This window comes from Marmota flaviventris, chromosome 15, assembly GCF_047511675.1.
Source record: "Marmota flaviventris isolate mMarFla1 chromosome 15, mMarFla1.hap1, whole genome shotgun sequence".
Taxonomy (NCBI): domain Eukaryota; kingdom Metazoa; phylum Chordata; class Mammalia; order Rodentia; family Sciuridae; genus Marmota; species Marmota flaviventris.
The window spans coordinates 3,551,485-3,570,526 of NC_092512.1; the positions used below are offsets into that span (position 1 = coordinate 3,551,485).

The 19,042-nt window shown below is 46.9% G+C and overlaps 1 protein-coding gene across 1 annotated transcript in view; it reads left to right on the forward strand.

Moving 5' to 3' along the window:
- The window catches only part of Trappc9 (trafficking protein particle complex subunit 9), a 501,861-nt gene that overhangs the window by 32,700 nt on the left and 450,119 nt on the right, over positions 1–19,042 (forward strand). The window contains exon 7 of the mRNA XM_071602098.1: positions 6,752–6,877. Within this exon, the coding sequence (XP_071458199.1) occupies positions 6,752–6,877 (126 nt within the window). The remainder of the gene's footprint in view (positions 1–6,751; positions 6,878–19,042) is intronic.

Consider the following 19,042-nt stretch of genomic DNA (forward strand, 5'->3'; position numbering starts at 1 on the left):
TGCCCTTCCTAACCTCTGCTATCCCCCCTCCCCTCCCATCTTCTCTCTCTACCCCATCTACTGTAATTCATTTTTCTCTCTTGTTTTATTTTTCCCCCTTTCCCCTCACTTCCTCTTATATGTAATTTTGCATGTTGTGCGTTTTTCTGTGCTATCCAGTCTTCCATGGTGTGTGATTTCTCATGATCTGTGGCATTCCATTTTCCAATGCACCATTCTTTTACCTTGGACTTAATTTTTTTCTTTTCTTCCGTGGTGCTAGGGATTGAGGCCAGGCCTTGCATGTGCTCTATCACTGGGCTACACCCCCAGCCTGAAGAAAGTTTTAAATTCCAAGTGTTATTACCGAAATACTATAAAGGGCCACTTAGGCGTGGGGAAGACCCAAGGCCCCTGCCCTCTGCCCTGTTCCCAGGGTGGCGCCTGTGAGACTGGACGTTGCACTTACAGGTGTGGGACCGGCCTGTCCGTCGTGCTGCTGCTGGCTTCATCCACTCGCAGTACTTTAGTCGTGCTGTCCTCCTCCTCAGACCTCTGGGCTTTTGGGAGCACTGTGGGGACAGTGTGTGTGGTCATCCGTCCCCAGGCGGCTTGGTACAGGGCTGGCGAGGGGAGACGCCCACTCTCAGCAGCTCTCCGCTGGCTGGCTGTGCTCTGGGGTCCTCCTGTCGGAGGGTTAGGGTCCTCACTCCCCGCTGCCGGGGGCGCTTTCCCGAGTGTTCTTATTTCTATGGGGCATTACAGTCACACTAACTGTGGGTCCCTCATACGTGACGTGAGTGGTCAGCCTCGTCCCTTGAACCTTCCCTCTCTCTCGCGCTCCCTTCACCCCCTGGCCCGCTCTCCTGACCACCGTGTTCCTGTTGTTGTTAACTAGTGCGTTACAGTCACACACAAGAGCAGCATTCACTGTCGGGTGTTTGTCCCTGGATGTGGCGGTTTGGCAGGTATCAGTCCCCAGTGCCTCCCTCTGGCCCCCTCCTGCCTCCCTCTCCTTTCTGCCCCCTTCTGTCCTCTTGGTCTTGTTTCTGTTTTTGTGAGATCCCTTTTCTACCCGACCCCCCCACCCCTGCCCCATGTGCACATGTGAGAAAGCGCTGGCCCTTGGCTTCTGAGTCTGGCAACTCACTCAGCATGGTGTCCCCAGCTCCATCCCCTTACCAGCATCAGTACATGCGCCAGGCTTTCCTTATTCAGCTTTTTTGAACATTCTTGTACATAAACTCTTATGTTTTTGTGTGAATATTCCTTTATGTTAGATTTTTCTAGACATTTACTCACTGGATGTGACATTAACATTTGTCATAGGTCATTTTCAAGTTGCTTTCTAAATTCCTTCTCTAATAGAGAATGAAAAGATAAACAATTATGAGAGAATTATATACTTAAGCAATGCTTCATTCCTAAATAGTATTTGGTTTTGATTTTTCCTTCCATGATCATAAACAGTGTTCTGATAAATAGCCCAGTAGATAAATTTTTTGTTCTGATTTTTTTTTTTTTTAATGGTGCTGGGGATCAGACCTAGGCCTTGTGCATGCAAGGCAAGCACTCTACCAACTGAGCTATATCCCTAGCCCTGGCCTGATTTTTTAAATGGACAGCATTCTTAGAAGTAGACTTGACACATTTTTAGGCCTGTATATTCCTATGTTGTTCTCCAAAAAGGTTATACTAACAGTTTAAACTCCCCCCAAAACACTAGCTGTTTTCCTTTTAAAATATTTGACAGTATACTGGTAGCGATAATTATTTTAGTTATTTTAGTGGACATTTTAGTTATTTTACTGGACATTTATCAATTGTTAACTGTTTGATTTTATGAATTATCCTTCTGTGTTCTTTATATATATCTAAGTTAGAGTGCTTTTCTTATTGCTTTATAAAAGTTCTTTGTGTATTATAAATGTTATTTTCTTGTTTATCATAGACATTGCAAATCTTATTTTTTTTCTTTTTGTGGTGCTGGGGATTGAACCCAGGGACTTACACGTTCTAGGCAAGAGCTCTATCCCTGAGCTATACCCCCAGCCTACAAATCTTTTTCTTAATGTTATTTGTGTTTAAATTTTGTTTATAAGGTTTTGCTTTTTGGCTGTGGTCAAAAACATATTTATAACATAGTGATTGCTTTCTTTATGACATTTATGTTTGGTTATTTGCTTAAAATACTTTCTTTCCAATAGAATAAAACTCTTTCAGTTTTTATCTAAAATGAGCATGACAATAGAACTCATCATAGAGTTGCAGTTAGGAGAAGCTGATAATATGCACAGTATGTTTGTGTTGGCTATTATGGATATTTTAAAATACTGATACCATCTATGATTTATTTTGTCTGCATTATGGCATAGGAATATAACTTATTTTTCCAGGCAATTATCTAACCGTCTCACTGTAATCTATTAAATTCATATTTTTTCCTTGACTTGAAATCTCATTTTAAATGCACTTTATCTATTTCCGAGCTCTTCATTTCTTTGTATAAGTGTGTCACTCCTTGTGTAGCACCATGAGAGTCGCTTGTCTCATATCTAGTCGTTGGGTCCTTTTCCTCCTGACCTCCCTGCCTCCTGTTTTCCTGGCAGTAGAGAGAGGACCGCACCTGGGTCCTGGTGCTTGCTGGGTGGGTGTTCTTCTGTCTGACCACACCCCAGCCCACCTTTTTAAAAACAATTTATTTTTTTTAGACATTGATGGACCTTTATTTTGTTCATTTATTTATATGTGGTGCTGAGAATCGAACCCAGTGCCCCACACGTGCCAGGCAGGTACTCTGCCCCTGAGCCCCAGCCAGCTCTGCCAGCCCAACTTTTAACTAGTTCTTTCCTCCCTTCCTCAATTTTCTTGTCTAATATGATGGATTTATTATTCCTGAAGAACTCTGAAGGACTTTGCTTGGGTTAGCTGTTATTCATCTTTCAGTCTCCTTTGGGCTGGGCGGGTTCCTTAATCTAAAGGACTTGTTTAAGGTGGAATCAGCCTGGCATGTTGGTGGCGCAGGTGGCCCTTGTGCTTAGCCTGGAGACATCATCTCATCTTTATGTGCTGTTTTCCTCTATGGGATATGTCAACATGCCCGTGTTAGGACAGCTTGTTTTAGGTCCCTCCCTTTAGTATTAGGGTTTTCCTCTCTAGTGCCAGGGATTGAAGCCGGGGTGTTTTACCACTGAGCCACATCCTGAGCTATTTTTATTTGAAAAAAGAATTTTTTTAGTTGTAGATGGACACAGTATCTTTACTTTATTTATTTTTATGTGGTGCTGAGGATCGAACCCAGTGCCTCACATGTGCTAGGCAAGTGCTCTTCCACGGAGCCACAACCGCAGCCCTTTATTTTTTATTTGAGACAGGGTCTCGCTCAGTTGCCCAGTCTGGCCTTGAACTTGAGACCTCCTGCCTCAGCCTCCTGAGTGCTGGGATCAGAGGTGTGTGTCGCCACCCTGGCATATTGTAGCTTTTTTCTTGTTGCACATGAGCACTGCTTTGATGTTTATTCCTAGTTATAGTGTGTGTTTTTGTTTATTTTGTGAATGAGAATTTTTTTTGCCATTATATTTTCTTTAAAGGTGATAAATAGGCATTGATTTGTCAATGTTCATTTTATAAATAGCATTTAAAACAGCCCTTTCTTGTCTATTTTTAACAATTGTTTCCCGAGAGTAGCACAGTGGTGATAGCGGGCGGCTGAGGGGCGAGTGGTGTGCACGTACTGCAGTGTGCAGTGGCTGCCTTGGCCAGGAGAGAGCCCATGGGACAACGTGGAGACCACTTCTCTTGCTGTCATGGTCGAGCCTCTGGGCACGACAGGTGGCTGTCACTGTACTGGCCAGGCCTGAGCCTTGGTGGCTGTCTGGGGCCCTGTGGCAGGGAGCACTCGAGGCCCATCTGTATGGCAGGACTTGTCTGCCCTGGTGTACTAGCTGTGGGTGGCTGCCATGTGTGTGCCAGCGCAGACCCCGAGTCAGACAGGACTGAGTGTGGCCCCCCCGTCTGCCATTCCTGGCTGTCTCATTCCCGTGAGGTCCCGTGTCCTCTTTGCGCTCCATTTTCTGTCCTTTCTAATGGGGAAGCTAAGGACTGTGGCCTGGAAACCTCGTGAGGGTGAGTGGCTTCCTGTATGTGAAGTGCCCGCAGAGTGACAGTGACAGGCTCATCAGACTGCTCAGTGGAGCTGGTCATTGTCTCCACCCTCCCTTCAGCGTTCTGTAGGGTGTGGGCAAGCGGTCCTCCTGGGGTGCGATGCAGGTGGAGGGGCAGCCTTCACACCCGGCCTTCCCTGCCGCTGCCTCTGCTCCTCGGCTTCACTTGGCTTTTTCTCCTCCTCTTTCTTCTTTCACCTCCACAGAGAGGGCCTGTGACTGCCCTGCTGCTCAATCCCCAGATGAGCAGCCTGTGAGGCAGGTCTGACATCAGGGAATGGCGGTGGCATAAAGGACGTGTGCACACAGGATTAGCAGGCAGCGCTGCCCTACAGGTCTCCCGCACGGGGGTGCTGACGGTCTCCTGAGCAGTCTCTCTCCTGACTTCGTGAGTGCTTTCTTCTTGGGTGTCTGATTTTTGACCCAGGAAGTTCTCTAGTGGGAGAGCTGAGATGGAGTTGTTCTGCTGAGATGCTGGTCCTTGTCTTTTGTGGCGGGAGGAACTGTAGACAGACAATATGAAGCCTTCTGCCTTTCTATAGTTGGCGGGACTCCGAGGCTCAGAGAGGTTGCCCATCTTAGACAGTCACACAGGGGCATAATTTGGACAAGAAGCTTAGGTCATCGGATGCACACAGATGACAAGGTGGTGGTTTGGTGGGGTGGGCGGACACCTGCTTGCCTGGGTCCTGGTGTCTGGCAGAGTCATTAGTGCTCCCCGTCATCACTTGTCCTTGCAGCCTCTCCATGGCTGCTCTCTCCCTGTAGACATTTGTGGTCAGCAAGGGTTCTGGACCCAACATGCTCCTCAGGGCTGTCCTTGTGGCTTGCTGAGGCTTTGAGAGCAGAAGCAGTCACAGAAGCCCCTTCTTGCTGGAGTTTGCCCCCAGGTCAGCTCAGGCCAGACCTGAGCAGAGTGAGGGTGGCAGTGTGTGGGCCCGGGCCCCTCCAGTCCCTGGCCCGGCCCTTCCACTTGGGTCTGCCCAGGTGGTCTGAGTTCAGGTCTTGCCTCCCCAGTCACTTGCTTCATGACTGTGGGCTTTACTTTTTTTGGTCTCATTTTCTTTATTAATTTATTAATGAATCGGGGTAATACTTATTTTAGGGGTTTAGTTTTGGAATTGAGTGAGACAGCTCCCTCATTTATTTCTGAGATGTAACTGTTCTGTGCTAGGAGCTTGGTAGGTAGGTCGAGGGACTCAGCAGTGAGCCTGGACACAGGCCTGCTTCTCAGAGCTCATGCTCCAAGAGAACGTCCGTATACATGTAGCTATGTAGCAAGTTTTCAGGAACTGTGCCCATTGCTTTTGATACTTGGGATTGAACCTGGATCACTTTATCACTGAGCCACATCCCCAGCAAGTCCCTGTCTCAATTTTTTTTTTTTTTAATTTTGAGACAGAGTCTTGCTTAAATTGCTTAGGACCTCACTAACTTGCTGAGGCTGTCCCTGAACTTCCTCTTGCCTCAGTCTCCCTAGCTACTGGGATTACAGGCCTGGCCACCACACCCAGCATTTCCACATTTTTTATTGGCCCATTATAGTTGTAAACAATGATAGGATTTGTTGTTACACATTTCTTTGTGATATAGTTTAAAACATGTAAATTTAACCAAAAGTATGTGGAAAAAACATCAAGTTGACACTTTTTTTCTCACTTATATAGAAACGATTTCAGAGTTTTGAAGGAAAAGTATTCATTTTATTTCAACAGAATCAAATTCCTCCATTAATTCTCTGTGGTATTGTTAAGTGGTGTACACAGTTGGTAGAGTTTTGAGTTCAGGCGTGGTCTTAGGTAAGTTTACGTAGTCCATTTTCCTGATCATCCTTGATAACTGCCTGTAGTGTGTCACAGGTTCTGTGTGAGTCACGGGCGTGGAGAAGGGGAGAGTGATGACGTGGCTTTTCTTGCTCCATAGTTAAAAATCATGTCCCACCTCACATGTGATCTTAGTGAGAGGACGACTGGCTCCCTCTCGCTCTCTGAGCTTGGCAAGTGGGCAGGCTGTGTTTTAGGAGCAGTCCTACCTTGCCAGGCCCACTCAGGTCCACAGTGCCCGAATGCTTTGATTGCCGTGTTAGCGCCTCTGCTAAAAGAATATTAGTGTGTTATCCCTGCCCCTCTCAGGTCCTCCTAAGTACTAATCCACATGGGCTTCACCTCTACAAACTTTGCTTCAATTTTAAGAAAAATTTCCCCAATTCCATCAATTGAAAATTACTCCAACTGGGCTAACTAGCAATGATGCTCAAAAAGTACACTAGTCAAGTCCAAGCCAGGGGGCCCATCTGAGAACCCTGAAGTCTGAAGCTTTGCTGGTCTCAAGTGCTTCAGGTAAGGCATCCTCAACCTGTATTTTGAAGTTTTGTAAAATATTAAGCTAATGTTGTTGTATTATTTTAATGAATACCAGTGTATTTACAGGGCAACTGTATGTTCACCCAGTCCCATGAACCTCTCTTGTCCTTATGTAGGATATACTTTCTGAGAACCTTGGTGTGGCGGGGGCGAGGTGGTTGCAGGATTCGTGTGCTCAGGACATGCTGTGTTGTGAAATGGCAGAAACTTGTTTTTTGACGGAGGTGCCTCCCTTATACCCTACAGTACAAGAATGCTGGAGTGATTGAATTGGAAGCCTGTGTCAAAGCTGTACGTGTCCTGGCAATTCAGAAGAGGAGCATGGAAGCTTCGGAATTTCTGCAGAATGCAGTGTATATTAATCTTCGACAGGTGAGTCTGTTCCGCCTCTAGGAATTGGTACAGTGCTCATGGAGTCTCTCTCCTGACCCAACCTGTTTCTCTGTGCTGGAATGCACCATGGCTTGGAAAGAACTATGGAATTGTAGTTTGGTAGCCAAATGAATGTAGTTATTCATAGATTTTACTTCTTTCTTTTATGGTATTTTACTTTAAAAAGTCAGAACTTGGACTGGGGTTGTAGCTCAGTGATTGAGTGCTTGCCTTGAATGCGTGAGGCACTGGGTTCAATCCTCAGCACCACATAAAAAAATGAATAAATAAAATGAAGATATTGTATCATCTATATCTAAATATATATATATATATATATATATATATATATATATATATATATAAAAAGTCAGAACTTGCTGTCCCTCTGAGTTTTTCTGATTGGAGAAGCAACTTGGCCTCCATCAGCCTTGTGCTTGCATGTGCTTCAAGGCTCTTGCCTTGACTTGATCTCTTGTGAAGTGCTTGCCATTTGTAACCATCCTGGGTGTCAGGTTTATAAGATGAAGTTCATGGAGGTACTTTTTTATATTTTTCCTTTTGCCCAGCATGCACTCCCCAAATGTTAGTGAAGTCTGAATCTGTATAGATTTAACAAAACCAAGTCATTAAAGCATGTGGTCATAGACTGATAATGCCAGTCCCCAGACTGATAGTCTGAGGAGGATCTTAGGTAGTCAGCTGGTCTGAGTTGGCTCTTACAAGGAAAGCCAAGGGGAACTGAGACTCCAGAGTGTAGCACATGGTAAGGGTCAGTGATGACCCTGAGAGGGTCAGGGTAACCCCTGGTTTCTGCACACGCTGGTCAGGCTGGGCTTTGAGAAGGACAAACTGCACGAGGTGTGAGGGCCCATGAGGTGCAGCTTTGGGCATAAGAAAGACTGAGGTGAGTAGGTCTGGGGCCTAGGTGAGAGGGGGCGAGGAGGAGGGGAGGGGAAAGAGACTTTAAAGTCATTTTTTACTTGAACACATAAAAAAATATGATTCATAACAAGACGCTCATCTAATTCAACATATTGGTACTTTGGCATGCTGAATGCAGAGATCATTAAGTGTTTCAATGGAAAGTAAAAGCTTAAGTAGAAATGAAATAACAGGGTTAACCAGCATCTTAGAGTTGATGAGTGTCCATGACTTGATCCTCTGTGTGTATACAGCCAGTCTGTGAACAAGGAGATGTTTTAACATAATGGTCAAGCATATGGACTCCAGACACAGACTGCTGGGCTTGACTGTGCCTTTGCTCCCCGGGGCATGACATTCAGCCTCTCTGCGCCTTAGATCCCTCTCTGTAAAGCACATCTGTTGCCCCTCAGGCCCCTCGTTGCAGCTCATTTCCTAGATGAGACACTGAGAGTGAGGCTACAGAGTGGGGTGTGGAGGGGCAACTGTCAGCCCCACACCAGAGGAAGAGACCAGAACAGAGAGAACCAGTGACCTGAGGACAGACAGACAGCCTTTTGCATAAGGAAGTGAGCACCAGGTGGACCGGGGCCAGGGAGGAGGTCGGGGTCTGTGCAGCTTGGTATTGTTAGGAAAGGCTGGAGAGGCTGTGGTCTTGGCTTGCCTTCAAGTTTTCAGTAAAGGTGGGCAGGGGCAGCAAGTGGAGGCTGCCCAGGGTGAGGCTGGCAACCCTCAGTGGTGCTGGGGTGAAGAGCCACGGTGTGGATTTTGTGAGCATTTAGCACCATTCTTGGGTGGGTCGTGCAGGGTTCAGCGCTGTGCCAGGCCATAGATTCAGGTATGATGAGGGTGTCGTCCTTGCCCTGAGACCTGGTGGTCTTGATCGCCCGTGCACGGCACCCACAGTCCTGGTGAGGGGGGTGCCGACACAGACCTGGGGTATGAGGCTGGGCTCCCCTGCAGATGTGCACTCAGGCGAGGGAAGGGGGCTGGCCACGGGGGATTCCAGTGCACAGCTGGAGGCTGGAACAACTGTGTGGGGGGTAGTGAGGCTGGGAGGGGCCACGAGGGTGGGTGAGCTCCTGGTGGGGAGCATGTGTAAGGGTCAGGCTTGCTGGGTCTCATCAGCAAGGCCAGAGAAGGTGCTGGGGAATGTGCTGGCTCAGGAGCAGGCACTCAGGCCAGGGCTCAGACCCTGCCTTTGCCTCCTCGGGGCTGTGTGACCTCAAGCAGAGTCACTCAGCGTCCTAACCCTCAGCTCCCCATCTGTGATGTGATATGCCGCCAGCTCGCATGGGAGCAGGAGGAACAGGTTAGCGACTCAGGGTTCTGTGCTGTTTGGTGCCCACCCTGGGGAGGGACTGTGGTGTTCAAGTGTTAACAGGCTTCAGAGCCACCTGGTGTTTTGAAACAGAACCCAGGGGCTGGAGCTGTGGAGTGGCAGCCATTCCACAGGGCAGGGGCCTCTGGGCCCCGGGACTCAGCCGCTCCAGCACAGGTTCGCCTCTGAAGGCGTGCACGCCTGTGCCCATAGCTGCTACAGGTACCTTTGCAAATTAATCTGGAAACTTTGGGTTTGCTGTGAAACTGTTTTTACAGGTGGGCAGATAAATACACATATTTTACAAAATACCACCTTTTCACTTAACATGTGTGGGCATTGGCTGCCATTCTCATGGCGCTGCCTTCAGCGTTGCTCGGTTCTCCTGCAGAGCACTAGAGGTCAGCAGAGCCTCACTGGAAGGGCCGCCGCCGCTCCCTGCTGTGGCGCGGTGCCAGTGTGGGCGCTCGGCCGTCTGCATCCTCCCCAGTGTGCCTCTGTGCTCTGGGTGACTCATCTCTGTGTTTGTTTGCCAGGCGAGCAGGCAGCAAGACGAGGAGTTCTGGTGGTTTTGTGATCACAGTGAAGGGAAGGGCTGGTGGTTTTTCTGAAACAGAACAAGCCTTTGGTTCTTGATCCAGTGTGTTCATTGTAGCATGGATGAGTTGTGTCTATTCCTGGGGAATGATTGTCAAATGTGGAAATTTTGGAAGGAGCCGAGACCTGGTTATTGCAGGTTCCTCCTATCCTCGGAGGCCCTGAACTGGTATATGCTGCTTTTGGATTGAGTGGGTTGAAATGGTCTCTTTACAGAAGTCAGGGCAGGACACCTCTGTTTTGTGTGCAGGGTCTTGGATTGGTCTGCTTTTTCTTTAGTTGTTAAGGCAAGTGGTTTATGATAATTATCTAACACTGACAAATGGTGGCAACTGTGCACAAATTGCATTAGACATGAGGATTCTACAGGCAGATGGGGAGGTAGAGATGAGAGAGAAGGAACTCAGGTTTCAGCCTCCTAGATTTAGGTTTAAACCACTCTTTTGTCACTGTGAGACCTGGAATTGTTATGTAACCTCTCTTGGCCTGTTTCCAAACCTGTGAAATGGGAATGATAATAATAATCTCTTCTAGACATGCCAGTTTCAAGTGCTACAGTGACGCGTGCCTAGGGTGACCCCCTGTTGGGCACGTGCTGAGGCTGAGTAGGCATGTCTGCCTCCTTGATGGGTGCCAAAGGAGGAAAGGCAGCTCATGTAGGTTGAGGGCCCATCACAGTCACTTCACGAGGCTGTGCAGGTGGCTATTTAACCGTTTAAATCCCGTGTCCCGGGGCAGTCATCTCTGTTCGAGAGGAGGCACCTCAGGTCATGAAAGGTGCCAAGGCTCATCTAAGGTCAGACTGTGTGAGAGGTGAGCACACCTGCTCTTTCCTTCGCCTGCTGGGCACATAGCAGGCCATCTGGAGGCACTGTGTCACTGCCTCCTGCCCTTGAGTGTTCAGCAGAGCAAACTGGTCCTACACCAATGGAGCTTGAAGTCGAGGGGGAAACAGGTATTGAGCAGATAAGCAGAGAAGGATAAAATTCTGCTGCACAGATCTGCAGCATTTTTTGGTTGGGGCTGCTCCAGTGGTTTTAACCCTAGGAAAATAAATTTTGTTACTGCGAAAATAAGACAAAATGCAAAGCCTCTGCTCAGACCGGGTTAACTGAGACTCCTGGCAGTACTTACTGTTAACAAGCTCACTGGCAGTACTCGCTACTCACTGAGTAACCAGCCCGTTGCAGGCACCTGCCAGTGCTTTACAGATAATGGACAACTTTGCTAAGTAGTTTGTTGTACCCAACTTTAGAGAGAGAGAAATCAAGGTCGGGGACCCAGATTATATGACGAATTTCACCACTGCTGATAAATCTAGTTTGCCATGCTTGTAAAGTCCAAGTACCACTGGGTGCTGGTGCATTCCTGTACTCTCAGCAACTTGGGAGGCTGAGACAGAAGGATTGCAAATTCAAAGCCAGCCTCAGCAACTTAAAGAGACTCTGAGCAACTTAAGAAGACCCTGTCTCAAAATAAAAAGGACTGGGGATATGGCTCAGTGGTTAAGTACCTTTGGGTTCAATCCCTGGTCTCTACCACTGCCCCCCCGCCCCCCCCCAAAAAAAAGGAAAGGAAAAAAAATTTAAGCTCCTGTACTGCATTATGTAACTTTCCCTGAACAACCCAATAACCCAAGTGACTAAAATTAATTAACTTATAGTAAGGAATTGTTTGGAAAACTAAAAATGGGCTGGGGATGTGGCTCAAGCGGTAGCATGCTCGCCTGTGCATGCGTGCGGCCCAGGTTTGATCCTCAGCACCACATACAAACAAAGATGTTGTGTCCGCCGAAAACTAAAAACTAAATATTAAAAACAATTAAAAAAAAAAAACCTAAGAAAACTCCAGCCTTACCAGTTGTAGGAAGGTGCTCTGGCTGCCTGCAGAGCTGGGATGATTCTGAGTCATTTGAGAACTTTTTGTGACACTATTGACCAAGGCCTGCCACCTCTTGGCCCTTGGTTGATTTGTCTTCAGAGTCATTCGAGTTCTACGCAGGCTGCTCTGTTCAGATGTAAGGACAGCCTCTTCAGTGTTTGATGCTGTCCCTTAGTGAAGCTGTTGCTAAGGAAACCTGCAAGAACCTGGTGGATGCAGGCGTCCATCGTGATCATAACCCCAGAACTTTGTGTCAGTTTAAGCTCAGAATTGGAGGTCTGGCAGTCTGGAAAAGGTTCTTTCAGAAAAAAGGGAAGTGTAAGAAAGCAGCTTAGGTGAGGCTGCCACACAGCCGCAGCCCGCTTGGCTTCCTGAGGTGGCTCATGGGGAATTCCTGTTCTTACGAAGAAACCCTTGGGTGGGGAGGGAGGAAAGGCAAGTTTCTCACTGGAGAAGGCACTGAGTTGAACAAGTGTCAGGGATATGGTTGTCACCTTGTTTTTAGGAGAGGGGAGTCTCGTGGGAAACAGGTGTAGAAACAGCTCACTCTCAGTGAGATGTCAAAGTTGCAGAGTAATGAGCAGTCAGTACCTGGTGAGGCCTGGCTCCCCTTTGGATGGACCCTCGTACCCAGCCCTTCACACGCTGCGGGTCTCTGTTTGCAGCCCAATACAGTGATGAAAGAGGAGAGGACTGGTGTCAGAAGAAAGCCAGAGGCTGGAAGGGTTGTTGGAAATGAAGCTCAGGGATGACAGTGGTGCCTCAGAATCTCCCGCCCGGGGACACGCCAGCAGTTGGTAGATGTCTAGCTCACGGGCATTGTGGATCCTGTAGCCCATTGAGTTTTTCTCTTTTCTTTAGGTGTTAGGAACTTTAGGTCCTAATCCATAAAATAATAGGGATTAATAATTACACCTGCTTCATGACAAGTGTTTTTTGTAATTAAACCCTGGTCTCATTCAACTCTAATTCTTATTTTGTTTTCACCCTGATTTTTATCTCTGTTGTTATTATTGTTAAAATGTGTATGTTTAACAATTGATTTTAGATCTTTTTATAGAATGAGGCAGAATGTAAATAAATGCATGAAGAGTATATCATAGACTCTTACTGTTCTCAGAGATTCTGAGCTATTTACCTTAGGAGTTGATCTGAGTATTAAAGCAATACATCTTAATAGGAAAGTTTGGTAATGCACACAGATTCTAGAACAGGGATTGCGTCTTGCTTGTCTTTATAAATAATCACTGTGCCAAGCACAATGCTTGTCAGATGCTAGGCGTTTATTAAAGTCTGTTGGGTGCATGAAGTGCAGCCTGGCACTGATGCACGGTTCATCCTGCTGCTGTGGGGAACGCGGGTGCTGCTCCTCCGAGTAGCGGTGACAGCAGTGGCTGCGGGTGGATGTGCAAGGGGGAGATTCACACCATTTCTGCATTTAACCCTTAGGACCCTCCTGCGAGGAATCATTTTTATTTCACATTCATTAATGTATTTGTATTTGGAAAGGCTTTACCCAGCTTCTGCACGAGTGTCACCGTGAGCCCCCACCTGCCCACTCCTCCAGAACAGCACTGGCTCTTCTGTGTCTGTCTTCCACACTCTGCACGGTGTCGGCAGGTGCATTCTGTCGCAGTGCATGTCAGGTACCATGGTCTGTTCACCCAGTCATCAATTAGTGGTCACTGGGTTCTTCATGATACCTTTTGGGTATTATGAATAATGTTGCTGTGAACATTCACGTACAAAACATGTTTTCAGTCCTGCTGGCATACTCTTGGGAGTGTGATTGCTGGCCCATATAACTCAAGTATTACTTTTTTTTTTTAGTGCTGGGAATTCCACGCAAGGGCACTTTACCACTGAGCTACAACTCCAGCCCTTTTTGTTTTCTATTTTGAGACAGGGTCTCGCCAGGTTGCTTAGGTCCTCACTAAGTTGCTGAGGCTGGTCTTGAACTTGTGGTCCTCCTGTCTCAGTCTCCTGAGCCCCTGGGATTACAGGTGTGCACCACCACACCCAGCTGGCTTCTTATTTTGCACGTGGGTGTTCATTTGTTCCAACACCATGTGTTGAAAAGACTGTTCTTCTCCATTGGATGGTCTTGGCATGCTGTGGAAAATTAATTGATCATGAGTATAAGTTCCTCCCCTCCCACTCTTAATTCTCTTCCACTGATCTATATATCTGTACTTACGCTAATTCTGCATTGCCTTGGTTATAGCTTTGTAGTAAGTTTTTAAGTTGGGAAGTAAGTCTTCTCCAATATTATTCTCCTTTTTCAAGACTGCTTTGGCTATTTTGGGACCCTTTGCACTTTCAAATAGGATCAGTTTAGCAGTTCTTTCGAGAAGCCAGAAGGGTTTTGACAGGGATTTCATTGAATCTGTAATCAATATGGGGTTTTTCCATCTTAACAATATAGTCTTCAAATCCCATGAACATGGGATGTCTATAATAAAAAGCCATTGAATCTTGCTTTTTTTCCCAGTAAGGAGACACATTTAGCCTTTTAAAACTTGCTACCACTTAAAATGCTAGTTTTTTTTTGTTTTAATTGATTGTATTTTACTTTGGCCATTTCCTAATAAGAGAGAGGTCTTATTGTCATACTTAGTGTTCTAGGAATTGCAGATTCACCCAGAGGATATGGACTTGATTCACATTGTAGATTCTCTTCTCTTCTTGCTTCCTACCTTCTTAATTTTGTTTGCCCATTCAAAGCTCTATTCTAGTTGTGGCCTTACTTTAAAAAAATGTTTATGCAGATTTAATTCTAATATTGAATCTTTTATAAAACAAACAATATCTGGGGATAAATGATTTATCTTAGTATTTTTCTGTGTTTGTTTCATATTAAATATACGTGTGACTGATATTAATTTTCTGAGGGAAGGATTGAAGTTAGCCAAATAACAGAATAGGACCTTTGTGCACTTGTCCATTTGCAAAAACACTCACGCAACAGCCATGCACTTTCTGAAACACCTTCACAAGAGCCAGGGCACCAGGCAATGGGCACAACTGCACTTGAGTGTAGCACAGAACTAAGAAAAGGTGCATTGACGAGGGAAGGAAGGGTGGCCCATACCCTGGGGTTACCCTTCTTCTGGGCCTGGGTAGGCCCCCGTGGAGCGGGGCACTCTCTGCATGGGGAGGTAGATTGAAGCAAGCCTGGGACTTTACCTTAGATCCAGACCCAGCCTGCCTGGTAAAACCCAGATGCTCGCTTGGCACCTGCAAACTGAGCAATTTTTTTTAAATTAAAAATATTATTTGTTAGTAGTCAAAGAAAAGAAAATCTCTAAATAATACATCAGTGTGGAAAATATCTAATGGTTTCTGTTTTGGGCAATATGGTGATCCCAAAACTCTCAGCACAAGTTCCATAAAAACACTGATTAAGAAATAATTTTTTTTCCTCTTTCAAAATGCAGACCTAATTCTTAAGAAAGAAAGGGGAAGTCCTCAGAGGCCAAAAACAGCCCAAAAGCAAGAATTCTGAAAGTGAGTCCCAGAAGCCAGAGCGTGACCATTCCAGCTTGTGTGGGAGGAATGGGGCCTGAACTTGTTGAATGGCAGACCCATACTTAAAGTTGAGATCCCCCAAAGGATGCATGATTAATGAAAGAATACACTCCCCAGAGCAAGAAAACAAGGAAACTCTTTGTCCTGTTGGAAGGGGAGACATCCCAGTGGGAATTAGTTTAGAGTTGTCCTGGCACGAGCTCAAGTGCAGACTGGCAGGGTATGGAAGGGGAGGTGGGCTCTGGATGAGCAGTCAGCCTGAGAGGCCACAGGAGCCCCACACCCTTCCCACTGCTCCTCCAGGGCTCCACTTGAAGCTCTTGAAGGGAGCCTTGGTTACGACTCCTCTGCTGACTGAGGGTGTGCCAGGAGTCAGGACTCCCCCTGTCTGGAGAGGCAGGTCTGCCGTGCTCCGTGCCCGTAGGAACAGTGGCTGCCCAGAGGCAGGCAGGACGTTCTAGCTGTGTACATTCCCATTCAGTTGGCCAGTTTCAGGCTCCATGAGTTGTCATGGGAGGGAATAGATTTTATGGAGGATGGACTTAAAGAGACTTAGGCCAATATGGAAAGAGAGTGTGGAGAAACTCTGTGATCACGTTTGTGCAGCTGAGTTCACATACACTTGCTTATCAAGCCCGGATGTGAAAGGAGGCCATGCTTGAAGGCAGAGAAGTCGGTTTTTCAGGTTGTTCAGAAATGAATCAAAGGGAGCTGAGGCAATGGAGAGTTGAGCTTCCATCTTGCCCTGGCTGCTGTTGGCTGGTGCACTTACCATGAGTACTGACTGGAATTCCATCCCTCTTCAACACTTGCTGAGGCATCGAGTATAGGTACCTGGTAGGTCCCTGCCCGAGAGCCTGGAGCATAGTGTCCCTGGCCATCTGTCTTGCCAGTGATCCCTTGTAGAGTGATCCCTTATGGGCTTGTCCATCTCCTCTACTGCCTCGGGACTGTCAAAGGACCAGCTCTGATGTAACTTTTTTCCCCTTCGTTCTTCCCTTTGAATGATTAAAACTGAAGTGGATCCCATTGCCTTAGGCAGATGCTTCTTAAAGATAGTTCCTTGGTACAGGCCTTGCTTCCCAGCTTGGGAGGCAGGAAGGGAAGTGCCATTCCTACCAACTGTTTTTCACAGCCAAATGGAAATTTTGTGTATACATTTCTCTCTATACGATTCTGACTGGAAGTAATCATGGAGAGAAACAGAATGTGTTTTCCGTCCTGGGGAACACATGGCCTTCACTGTCATCCCTCATGCTTTTGTCCACAGTCAGCACTTGATGCTGTCCTCAGCCTGTCCCAGAGCCTCCACCACCTCCTTGCTCTTCAGATCTCTGCAATTCCTGTGCTTCTGAGGCTGCTGGGAATGAGGCATTTACTCGAGTGTTGCAGCTCCTGATTAATTTGGTCACAGCCTGGTTTAGCCAACAGTGATGTTTCCCATTTTCTGAACACCCGCTGAGGGTTTCAGGCCTTTCCTAAATGTGCACGTTATTTCATTTGGTCTTTTTAACAATCAAAATCACACTTGGTTCTTGATCACTCCATTTTGCCAGCACGCCGAGTGGCCGAGACGGGATGGGGCTCAGGGACTTCTGCATCCATCATGTCCTCTCTGTCACCCTGCCAGAGAACCAGTGTGCCGGTCCTGTGGCCTGAGTTCTCCCAGTGCCACCGCCTCCTTACTATTGGCATAGACTTTGCAGCTGGAGTGGAATGACGGATGAAGACGCGACTCCGGCAGCCCATCTTGTGGGGACAGGCCTCGAGCCCTTCTGTTGGAACTGCGTCTCAACATCGGGACACTGAACTCAGGCATTCTTCCTGCATGGCCATTGAAAAATTAGAACAAAGATGTGCTCACGAATGCTCCCTAGGAGAGCAACAGGTTGGAAATGAATTTGTGGGTTTGATTGCATTTAAAAATTTCCTGAGAAAGCAGCATGGAGATTCCTTAGAAAGCTTGGAGTAGAACCACAATTTGACCCATTTATCCTACTCCTGGGCATATACCCAAAGGACTTAAAATCAATATATATACTACAGGGATGTAGCCATATCACGGTTTATAGAAACTCAATTCATGATAGCCAATGTATGGAACCAACCTAGGTATCCTTCAATGGATGGATACATAAAGAAAATGTAATATATAGACACAATGGAATATTACTCAGCTATAAAGAAGAATGAAATTATGGTATATGCCAGTAAATGGATGGAACTGGAGACTACCATGCTAAGTGAAATAAGCCAATCCCGAGAAACCAAAGGTTGAATGTTCTCTCTGATATCTGGAGGCTAACCCATAACAAGGGAGGATAGGGAAGGGAAGTGTTGAAGTTCATTGGATTAAAGAGGAAGGAAGGGAAGATGGGAATAGGAAAGACAGTGGAATGAATCGGACATAAATTTCCTATGCTCAGTATGAACACACAACCGGTGCAACTCCAGATTATGTTCAACAACAAGAATGGGACCAAAATTGTAATGTGTGTATAATATGTCAAAATGCACCTTCCTGTCATGTATATGTAAAATCAACAAATAAAAAAAAATTTCCTGAGGCTCTTGGTCTGGTGTTTGCCTGGGGCCATTTCAGGTTCCCCCGGAGCTGTGTGCTGATTCTTGCGTGTCCACCGTGCAGAGCCTTGTCCCGAGGCTCCCAGGGCTCTACTAGGAGAAGCTTTATGTTTGAATTGCTCCTGGTGCTAGAAAACCATCATGCCCAAGATTTCCCACTAAGGATCTCTTCAAGGGCTTGACGTGATTTCAGTTCCATTTGTGAATTGGTGTTCTTTCATCATTGGCTGCCTTATCGCATTCCGATGGAGAGGAGAAGAACAGAAGTGTGCATTACCAGTCAGAGTTCGAGTGAGTGGCTTCTGTGGATGGACCCGTGCGGCTCCGGTGGGTGGGGGCCAGGGCTCAGACCCTGTCTGAGCTGCCACCTTGTGTTCATGGGTCTCCGTGAGGCCACAGCTGAGATCGCCCCTGCCATCCTTGTCCTAGTGGGCATGCTCTGGTGCAGATAAAGCTCTAGGAGCGAACAGGATTGTGCTGGAGTGTTTAGTGCTCATCTCTCCTTAGGGACCTCCTTGATCCTCTGTCATGGCTCCGTCACAGGCTCCTTCCACAGCTGTGCTCCACATTCACAGGAAGCAGAATTGCAGGCCTGAGCATCAAGCTCCTAGAAGGAAACAGTATCTTTGTGACCTTGGGCAAAGGTTTCTTAGACAAGGACACAGGAAGCAATAACCATCCGAGAAACAACTGATAACTGGAGCTACATCGTAGTGAATGTCTGCTTATCAAGAGAGTCCCTGAAGTCAATAAATTGGCAATAAATATTTGCGAAACACGTATGACTGAGGACCTACATTCAGAGCATATAGAGAACCGCTCCAGCTCAGGAACAAGACAAATGATCTAATTTTTAAGAGCTGTCAGGAAATTTGAAGAAGCACTTCACAAGGGAAGACATACAAGTGGCCAGTAATCATATGGAAAGATGTTCAGCATTGTAGTTATCAGGGAAATGCAAATTAAAGCCAGTGGAATGGCTAAAATTAAAAAGACTGATAACGTCAACTGTTGGTGAGCACATGCAGCACCTGTGGCACGTGGGTGGGCCCCACAGCGTGAGCATGAAGTGGTGCCGGGGTCTTCTGGTGCTGGGGGTCGGGGACTCAACCTGCACGTGGATGGTGTGGGGGAGACCAGTGACGTCATGCAGTGTGCATGGTTGTGAGAATTTATGGAAAGCAGCAGCGAGCGGCTTGCAGGGTGGGGGCTTGAGGATGGGTTCCTGGAAGAGGGTGACGTGGGGTGAGACTCTTTGAAGGAGAGCTGCGTATGGACGATGGTGGGGTGGGCGGAGGGGGCCTGAGGCTGTGCGCCAGAGCCTCTCTGCC